This window comes from Pimephales promelas, chromosome 16, assembly GCF_988280905.1.
Source record: "Pimephales promelas chromosome 16, fPimPro1.hap1.1, whole genome shotgun sequence".
NCBI classification, from domain to species: domain Eukaryota; kingdom Metazoa; phylum Chordata; class Actinopteri; order Cypriniformes; family Leuciscidae; genus Pimephales; species Pimephales promelas.
This window is the reverse complement of record NC_142784.1, coordinates 849,283-860,000: the sequence shown is the minus strand read 5'-3', so window position 1 is coordinate 860,000 and position 10,718 is coordinate 849,283. Positions and strand designations below refer to the sequence as shown.

General features: G+C 34.5%; 1 protein-coding gene across 2 annotated transcripts; it reads left to right on the top strand.

Annotated features, from left to right (window-relative positions):
- The first annotated feature begins 1,402 nt into the window (after positions 1–1,402).
- Positions 1,403–10,685, top strand: LOC120486628 (uncharacterized). 2 transcript variants are annotated; one of them, XM_089120835.1, is made up of 4 exons: positions 1,403–1,512; positions 9,037–9,354; positions 9,770–10,057; positions 10,208–10,685. In XM_089120835.1, the coding sequence occupies exons 2-4, from the start codon at positions 9,108–9,110 to the stop codon at positions 10,360–10,362; spliced, it is 690 nt and encodes a 229-aa protein (XP_088976961.1). In that variant the 5' UTR covers positions 1,403–1,512; positions 9,037–9,107; the 3' UTR covers positions 10,363–10,685. The 2 variants fall into 2 exon arrangements, with proteins under 2 accessions (XP_088976961.1, XP_088976962.1); XM_089120836.1 differs by lacking the exon at positions 1,403–1,512 and adding an exon at positions 7,138–8,698.
- The last annotated feature ends 33 nt before the right edge of the window (positions 10,686–10,718 follow it).

Below are 10,718 nucleotides of genomic sequence, written 5' to 3'. Positions count from 1 at the left end.
GAGGGGAAAAACTCGATTTCAGAAACGCGTTTCGTGCAGCTTCGGAAACTTCTGTGAATCTAAAGTAGACTCACTGTATTCCGGACATCACGGTATTCCGGACACTTGATCTTTTTCCGCAAATTTTATAAATAAACACTTTCAGATCACGGCATATACATCCGTGTCATCTTTGCCTCCTCTTTCGATTCCGACCAACCTTATGCTTCCAGAGCCAGTCGTTTCAAATAAATCAACGCGAGTTTCTAACGTTTTTTTTTTTATTGCATAACAAGAACAATATATAACATACACATACCACATAGTATTACATTCATAATAGCATCAAAGAAACAATAGACAGAAAAAAAAACAAATTACAAAAAACAAACAAAAATTAAACTATACAGAAACATTAAAATTCCAAAAAGAAAGGGATTCAAAAAAGTATACATCCGTTTCGCTTTTTTATTTCTTGCATCTTTTAGGGCTTCAATATAATGTTTAAGCTCAATTTTTAATAATATAGCCTAATGTTAGGTTTATTATTTGTCCATTTCTGTTTGTGCATGGTATTTTCCATACATAATTATTATTAAGTTAATCACCAAATTTTGCTCCACACTTTTATTTTTGTATAACAAAAAACATCTTTGCCAGATAGACGAATCTTTAATTTTTTTTTTTATTTAAATATCAAATATTCAACATCAATCCAAAACAGCTGGGTAAATACACATTCAAAGAATAAATGTTTTATTGATTCTTCTTCTGTGTTACAAAAGGTGCATGTTGTCTCCATATCTCTAAAAACATCTTGAGACTACTTGTCTCACTGGATAAATCAAATGAATAATCTGTAATTTATTTAACTTTATAAGTAAGACAGTATATTTACTGGGTAGACTCCGGACCTCTTTCCATTCAATCGGATTATACAATGAGTTCCAAAATGGTTTACATTTAGACAATAACGTAGTTCTACATAATTCTCTAATAAAAAAAAGTTATAAAAATTTTTATCTATAATTTTTACACCATCAATACTTAATTGATTGGTATTATAAGTAAGGGTTAATGCCCGACGAACAGCACATGTTGTCCCTGAGCTCCGTAACGACATCTCTCATAAAGATTTGCGTCTTTAAATAGTGAAATAATTCTCCGAAAAACAGCTAGCCTCTTCGCTAACTAACACACAAAATACCATTGGAATGCTACTTCCGCCGCGTCACCGGAAGTTTCACCCACTTTATTTTTTTACAGGAGCGCCCCTCGGAAACTTGTGGATAAGAGCTCCTCTAATCCGTTGTTGACTCTTTCATTTATGCATCCATCGCATGATGTTTTCTTGTTTCCCAACTGTAGGGGGATCACGAGAGTAAAAAAAAATACCTGGTGTTATTATAAGAGCTACTCTAATTCCGTTGTTGACTCTTTCATTTATGCACCGCATGATGTTTTCTTGAATTACAGACAAGGACGGTTCAGATCTACTTTTCTTCGGCTCAGGGGTACTGGACGTTGAATCCGGTAAAGAAACTGTAGAGCCTTGCATTGCATATCGTGAGCTTAGAATTATAAGGTTCTATCTCCACTTTTGGTCGAAATTGAGTTTTTGACATAATCTGATCCATTAGGTGTTTATTAATGCCTGTGTGGTGTTATTTTGTATTAAAAAAAAAGATTAATAGATAAAGCTATAATAGAAGATTATACTACATAACAGTTTTGCCAGCTGGGATGTAAAAACTTTGATGCTCAATATCTCAAAACTACTATACCCTAAACGGAGATAGATTGAATGTGCATTGTTTGAATGTCAGCGCCGCAAATGTGCATTTCATCCTCTTTGTTCTTCATCTTTGTCTGCGATTTTGTTTGGCATTTTTATTAAACTTTACTCTGCCTATCTTTTCGTTTATCCGCCATTCGATGCTGTCTCTCTTGTTAGTCACACCGTTCAAAACGATGGCTCAAAAGCAACTTACAACAAGTTCTCCGTGTTAATTATCTGGTAAATAATAGGATCTTACATTTAGATGTCCGATTGGTCAATTTTTAAACAAAAAAAAAGAACAATTTGAGGTGAAGGAACAAACTTTTATCCTCAGCTTCTCATAACTACCTCCTCACCGGTCGCCATCTTGCGCAGTCAAAACAGAACTGTTAATTTAATTTAACTTAACTTTTAAACACCAGGATAATATTGTATCTACTTTTTCACACTCCTTTTTTTAAATAAGCGTTATTTTCTGGCACATTAGGGCCGTACAAAGCATTATTTTCAATAATTCTTTCTATTTTACATCTTGCATTGCTTATGTGGATCTACAATTAAAATAGCTGGAGCAGTTGCTTTGTGGTAAGGTGCCCAAAGAAACACTGCTGCCATATTACAATAAATAAAGATTGAGTTAATACAAAGCTATGAAATGTTAACACTGTGTATGCCCTCAAAATAATTACACTTTAACTTCATTAAGTAACTTAGAGGTGTATAAAGGTGACAGACTCACCACACTTCTGCTATTGCCACATCTTGGTTTGGAGATGGTGTGGTCACAAAAGCATTGGATTGTCACTTCATTAAGATGCAGGGTTTACCAGGGGGAGTGGGATTTTCACAGCATTAAAATGTCGCCCGTTGAAATCACACTCCCCTCACCTGCACAGGTGTCTAATGTCACAGACTCACCACACTATCCATTTAAGAATTTACAAAGAAAACTTTATTTACATTCCATGCACTAACAATAACAAAATTAAAATAAACACTAAACTAAAACGAACTATTTACAGTCAGAGTTTTTTTATCTCTTAGGTGCAGCAGACCCGGCAGACGAAGCTCTTCACGTTCACACTCTGAGCACACATCACAGCATATCTAAACGTATTAATATACATATTTAGTACAGTAAAACAATAATTTCAATGCAAATATCTTCGTCAATCAGTTATACAGTGGTATACTTACCCAGTCAGTTCCATTCTCCTTCTCCCCACAGATAAAACACAGGTCCATCAGGTCTTCTAACAATGATTCAAATATAGTGTGATATTATTAAACACTACATTTAATTTGAAAACATGCTTACATTTAATTCATTGCAAGTCCAGAATTCGTACCCTTGTTTTTTTAGCAGGCAGGTGGCTATTTCCAACCTGATTGTCTTGACTGCTTTTGCGGGGGGACAGAATGACTTATGAAAGAGTTTGACAGTACTAGGAATATGTTTAGTGACATAGATACACCATTTAAACTAATTAAATACTTTTCTGACAAATTTTCCTTTGAGAAGCCAACAGAAGTGTTGGTCACAGATTAGATTGTGTTAGAAAAAATGGGAAAAAAAGCCAAGTGTTAGTGCCGGTCACTTGTCAGTACATCTCAATAATTAACACAATTAAATTTCTATTTAGCTGTGACAAAATGGAAAAACTGTATAAACAGTCTACCGGTGGACAGGATAAAATGCAAGGTTATTGTGATGGTGCACAATATGCTGGACATCCTCTGTACCAAAACCATCCCAATGTACTGCAAATTCAATTATACTTCGATGATTTGGAAACAACAAATCCTCTTGGATCAAAAACAAAGATTCATAAAATGGGGGCAGTTTACTTTGCTTTACGAAATGTGCCATCAGAGAATAACTGTTAGCAGATATCAAAGAAATTGAGCAGAATGGTATAGAGGTCAAAACAGATGACGAATGCCAATTACTTCTGTTGACGGCAGACAATCTTGCCTGTCACTCCCTCTGTGGCTATGTGGAAAGTTTCTCCGTGAACAGATTTTGTCAGTTTTGTGTAATTGACAAACCAATTTCGCAGTATAATTTTGATGAAGATAACACTGAGAGGCGTACAAGGGAAAACTATGCACACCATGTAACTTCTAAACACCATTTTATGACTCATTACCCGAGTGTTATGACTTTATTTGGACCTCTTTCCAAGTTGTGGTGCATGAGGTTTGAAGCGAAACATAACCCCCATGCCCAAGTAGTGTGTAACTTCAGAAATATTTCAAAGACTCTGGCTCACAAACATCAGATTCAGCAAATGTACCACTGGAAATTGAGTTCACCACTCAATTCTGAAATGACAGTACCCAACGCTTTTCCAGTTATGATTGCATCTTTGTACAAGGGCGACAAATTGCTTGAAAAACTGAAGACAGACTCCCATTTTAAGACTCTCACTTTTACCAGTTCAATTCATGTGACCAATGATATTAATTTTTTTGGGGACATCATACAGGACGGGATGTGTTCTGCCTTTAAAAGCAGATGAAAGGGGAGAACCTTTATTTGGTGAAGTTATACACATAATCCCCCAAAATGAAAGTGAATGTGCACTTATGTTCCTGAGATTTTTAAAAGTGCAATATTTTGATGAGCACCTGTTTTCTTTTAATGTCACTAAAACCAAAGAATTTGATGTGGCAAAGCTGCCAGGTGACTTAATGGACTATAGACCATTAGATATTGTATTATTTTGTGATCAGCAATATATCACTCCCCAGATACAAAATTTTGATTTAAATAAGTTAGAGTTGCTATTGTTAGACATGTTTGGTTAATGATGAATTGATTTAAATTGTGAGTATAAAATATGAACAATGTGTGTCTGTGGTTATTTATTTGACTACAATTTTAAAGTTAATTCGTGTATTTCTGTTGTTTCTGTTTGCTGTGTGTTGTATTTTAGAACAAGCTGAGAAAGTTTGGTCTGATTTTGGAAATGATTTCAGACTTTGTTCTTTGACATTGTATTTAACAAGAGTTTTATTAGAAATGAAAAAGAAGTATATTTCAAGTTCATTTTATGTAGTATACTTAAGTAAGGTTCAAGTATATTTTTAAGTATACATTATGTAGTAAGCATACTAATGTCACTATGTACTAGTAGTAAACTTGTAAGTGTACTATTTTAATACCGCTTGGGACTAAATTGGCCCACTTTTAGTACATAAAAGTATATGTTTAAGTGTACTATAAGTGTAACAGCAAGTGCACAACTAGTTCATAATTATGTATCTCATGTGTACTGCAAGTGAATTTATGGGTATACTAGTAGTTTACTTTTTTACTTATACAAGTATACTTTGAATACTCAATTATACTTTTAAGTATTTCTGGATCAAAAGACTACGTACAAGAACAGGACAAATATACTTGCTTTTCTCTCAGTATAAGTCAAGTACACTTAAGTGTAATTTGAATTATATTTCTGAGAAGTACATATAGTATACTTCTGAGAAGTACAGGAAAAATAAACTGAAAGTATACTTTCTTATTTTTTAGTTTAAAAGAAGTATACTAATGGCACACTTGAATAAACTTCTTTTTCGTAAGGGTAAGCCTTCATGAAAAAGGGTTAAATATTATTAAAGGTTAAATATTATTAATGACATTATATGCAATGGGGGGATACAAGATTTTCCTATGAACCGCGTGGTGTTTAACACACAAAAGTTAAGTTCGTTGTAAGATTTAATATTTATCTATTAAATTAAATTAACAGTTCTTGTTTTGACAGCTGGTAGATTTATTTATTTTTATTTATTTTATTATTATTATTCCTTACCCGTCGAAGTTTAAAATAATATCACGTCTAATTTTAAATAAACTCAAAAAATAGAGATGAAATATTAACTTAAGAAATGTACTTTTTGTTCAGTGATAGCCTATCTTACAAAGATTTCAGAATTTTTGTGCAATTTTTTTTCTATACTATAGTGTTGAAATGGCAACTAGTAAATACACCAAGTTTCGTCATGCTAGCATGTCTGTGTAAGCAGCCTATTTAAAAAAGGTTTAAGTTTTATAGGCTCAAATGCTCGCCTTGCTCTGTTCTGTGATGTGCGTTCGTGACTCTCCTGTTCGAACTCGTTCATCAAAACGAACAAATCTTTTCCCGAGTCATTTGGTTCATTGAACGAAATGACCAATCGTTTCGCTTTATAATACCATTATTCATTGTCCGGTGTCGTTTAAAGCCTTTTTGAAGCTGCAATGAAACGGTTGGAGTCCATTGAAGTCCATTATATGGAGAAAAATCCTGGAATGTTTTCATCAAAAACATTAATTTCTTTTTGACTAAAGAAAGAAAGACATCTTGGATGACATGGGGGTGAGTAAATTATCAGCAAACTACTCCTTTAATAGCTCGTATCCTATGATGGGAGTATGGAGAGAAGAGAGTTGGCAGGGTGAGTATCATTTTGAAGGATCTGAATACGGACCTCTAGATGGGGGAGAGATTGCAGCCAATGATGTTGAGGCTGTATTGACTTTCCTGTGTAGCTGCGACCTCTGCTGGACACTAGAGTTGCCATACCAGACACTAGAAAAAGTTTGAAATAAACTAAGTTACAGTAGGTCAAATTAACAAAGAGCATAAGTACATTTACCTTGGCCAGTTAGAGGAGTCATTTCTACTTACTCATTTGAAGTTTACTTTGCAATACTCTGTGTCAAGTTTGTAAATTTTACTATAGTACTGAAATAAGCCATGCATTTAAAACATGTAAACACACCATATTGTGTCTGACACTAAGACTACATATCTACACATTACAATGAGGTACCCAACCAAACACCAAACTCCAAAACCTCACTATACTACACACAACACACAACAGCGACACACAACGAACTAGAACATGTGTTAGGGAAGTCTTGCCTAGCCGTCTTCACCAAGCATTTTATCTTATCACTAACAGTTTTTATTTTACGTTTTTATTTAAGAGTTTCCTCTTCAAACCTATTCACAAGCTGCTGAGACCGGCTTTACTCAGGAATAGACAGAAATCGTGAGATGAGAGAAAGAACGGGGCGACCTTTTATGGATGATGTCATCACTCGTACTAACTATGACCCTATGATCGGCTGATGGGGAGCGTCAATATTTCAATTCAAACAAAGGTTTTAAAATAAAAGATGTTAACTTATTCAATTAAATTCAAGTTTTAAAATGTGAAATGTTTTGGTTTTAAAAGTGTCGAGGTAATTTGAGTTTGCTCTCGCCTCTGTATATATATTATATGCCTCCCCAGACAGCAAACTGACATTGAATCAAGGTGGAAACGACGTCTCTCATGACATTGAAACAACGTTGATTTTGCTCATCGAATTAACGTTGAACCAACGTCAGACGCGGCATTCTTCAAAGCTAAATGAAAATCGAAAATTGGTTTGCTTTCATAACGTTGAAACAACGCGTTGATTTCAAGTTGATTTTCCGTTAGTTTTGAAAGAATGACGCGTCTGACGTTGGTTCAACGTTAATTAGATGAGCAAAACAATGTCAGATCAACGTTGTTTCGATGTCATATTTCCACGTTGATTCAATGTCAGTTTGCTATCTGATCGGCTGATGGGGAGCGTCAATATTTCTATTCAAACAAAGGTTTTAAAATAAAAGATGTTAACCTATTCAATTAAATTCAAGTTTTAAAATGTGAAATGTTTTGGTTTTAAAAGTGTCGAGGTAATTTGAGTTTGCTCTCGGCTCTGTATATATATATATGCCTCCTCTCAAGCTGATGAAATTGCTCCTTCTGATCTTGGTTTATGAACATGATTGTCACCAATTTTTAGAATATTGCTTCGCTAATCATGATATCTCACTGAAAGTGGCTTTGTTTAAAAGTACTGTTCGCAACCCTATCAATTAAATATTAAATAAAACAAAATGACATGTATATAGGCAACACTATAAGCTCCGCCCCTCATGTCTGTCCTGTGTCTGCTGGTCTGAAATCTCTCAATAGGAGCTCCAAATGATGATTGACAGCACTGAATGATTAGGCTCCTCCCCCAACCTACGTTTGGAACTGGATAACATGAGCCCTGCACAAACTTAAACTATTGAAATGAATTGAGTAACTTGATGATGAATTTACACTCATTCACCCCAAGAATGCATTTTCAGTTCATGCATTACTTGCTATAGAGTGGCTTTGTTTAAAAGTACTGTTATTAAAATATGTTAGCAACCCTATCAATTAAATATTAAATAAAACAAAATGATCCAGCTTCAGTGAGAAAGACAAATGTTCACAACTGATGTGCAAACAAGCTTGAGTGTGTCGGACTACAACTAATTACAAGGTCAAATAAAACGTTAAAAAACTATATTCTATTTAAACAGACAAACAGTGAGTGTGTTGTTTTTTCTAGCTCAGAGAATGAACATGATTCAGTGTGATGGCAGCAGTGTGTGTGTGTGTGTGTGTGTGTGTGTGTGTGTGTGTGTGTGTGTGTGTGTCAAAGTGAAACTGCTGCGGTCTCGTTTAAGAGATGAAGATTGACCCGATGAGTGGAAAACCTGTGTGTGTTATTGTTAGGCACACTGATGTGCGTGTGTGTGTGTGTTTGTGGGTAAAGAGTGTCTTTACTGTATTTCCTTTATATTCTAAGAAATACTACATAAGAAATAAAAGAAACAATTCTATAATCATTTTAATAACTGCCTGTGTTACAGAACGTTATATTAAGTGAGTCTTAATAAATGCTGTATATTAAGAAAGTAATATCTAGTGTGTGTGGTCTCTTGTCCTGATGGGGGAGGGTCCACACACACACACACACACACACACACACACACACACTTCTGTCATAGATTTTCATTATAATGTTACACTGCTCAATGAAAATGGTTCATGTCGGCGTTTTGTTCAGCTTGTGTTTGTGGCAACAGTTTGGTGAGTGTTTTATATCATTGTTTTTGTTCATGCTTTGCTTTTCATACAGGATAATATGATGGATTTGCATTTGTTACTTCCAGATAAAATATACTCTGAAATCGAGCAGATAAATTACTTTAAATTCAGGTCTTTCTTCACAGATCATCACAATCAGAAACACACACTCTTCATATCTGAAAGTCCCTGTAAAATATTCAAAGCAAAGATACAACTAGTTTACTATCTCTAGGCAGATATTCTTCTAAAATATTATGTGTGTGGAGTAAACAAATGATTTAGAGTCTCTAAATACATAAAGACAATGAGTTTTAGGGTTAAATCTGTGTGTTCTTCAGGAGTGTTTGCAGTGAAGTCAGTGTCAGTGATTGAGGGAGATTCAGTCTCTCTAAACTCTGATCTCACTGAAATGATGGATGATGATGTGATTCTGTGGAGGTTTGGGGATGAAAACACTTTAATTGCTGAAATCGATGTACTGGAGGACAGAATGACTGTATATGAAGATGTTCTTGATGGGAGATTCAGAGACAGACTGAAGCTGGACGATCAAACTGGATCTCTGACCATCACACACACCACGACTGAACACACTGGAGTTTATAGACTAGAGATGACAAGAAATCTGAGCAAGAGTTTTAATCTCACTGTCTATTGTGAGTTCAACATTCGTTTCTTTAATTTGATACATTGTAAAAAAAAAATTTTTAAAAAGTTTTTATTTTAATTTTTTTTATTTTAAATGGTTTTCAAACTGTGTAAAATTAACAATTCAGCTGTAATTTTGAAGGATTATGCCATTAATGACAAAATACAGTAATTGACTGTATTTCTACAGTATTATTTCTGTTTTCTTAAATTACATAGAAATGTAAAATTGTAAAAATAATCGTGATAATAATTCGTGAAATCACCACTAGATGGTACGGAGCCCCTCAAGGGACAAATATGAGATGGAAGGAAAAATAATAAGTAAATAATACAGTTTTAGTTTTAAGGAAAGTAAAATAAGTAAAATAATAATAGTAGATGATCTTCGTAGGGACACTGATTTATTGTAATCTTTTTCAGCTCGTCTGCCTGTTCCTGTCATCAACAGAGACTGTTCTTCATCATCATCATCATGTTCACTGGTGTGTTCATCATCAGTGTTGAGTGTGTGTGATGCGACTCTGTCCTGGTACGCAGGAATGAGTGTATTGTCCAGCATCAGTGTGTGTGATCTCAGCATCAGTCTCTCTCTACCTCTGGAGGTGGAGTATCAGGATAAAAACACCTACAGCTGTGTGCTGAACAATCCCATCAGCAACCAGACCACACATCTGGACATCAACACACTCTGCAGACACACATCTGCAGGTACAGCAGCACTTTTAATCATAGGTTTATTTATTTAGTTTTATTATTTTCAGAAATTAAAAGTTGCTGTTCTACCGTATTTACATTACATGTGATTGTGCAGTTTGGAGTTCCTCAAACAACTTCACTGTTTTATCATTGTTTATTTAGAAGTCCACTGCTGTGGATCTACTGAAGCTGTGATCCGATTGGTCCTCTCTGCTGTGGTGGGTGTGGCTACTGTCATTCTTCTGGTTTATGACATCAGATCCACAACTAATGGAAGATACGTTGAAGAATCAACAGCTGTTATTTTCAACAACTAAATAATTTCAATTGAGATGTGTACCACTGTGTATTATGCTGAGTGCACATCAACATGAATACATTAAGCAATTGCTTTGTTTTTCTATTTTAGGGCTTTTTTTATTTTTATTTTACAATTGTATTAGTTGTCTTGTATCAGTAGCACAACCAAGACAGCATTTTGTTTTATTGAAATTAATTGAATTGTTACTCACTTAAAAATACCATTTGTTGTGTTTTGCATACCGATATCAACATTCATGTTGGAAAGGTTTTGTATCTTCACGACTGTCAGTTGCCATATATACAACAATATTAATAAAGCGTCATTTCTGAATAATCATCCAATTTATAGATGGATAAAGACCAACAAAAA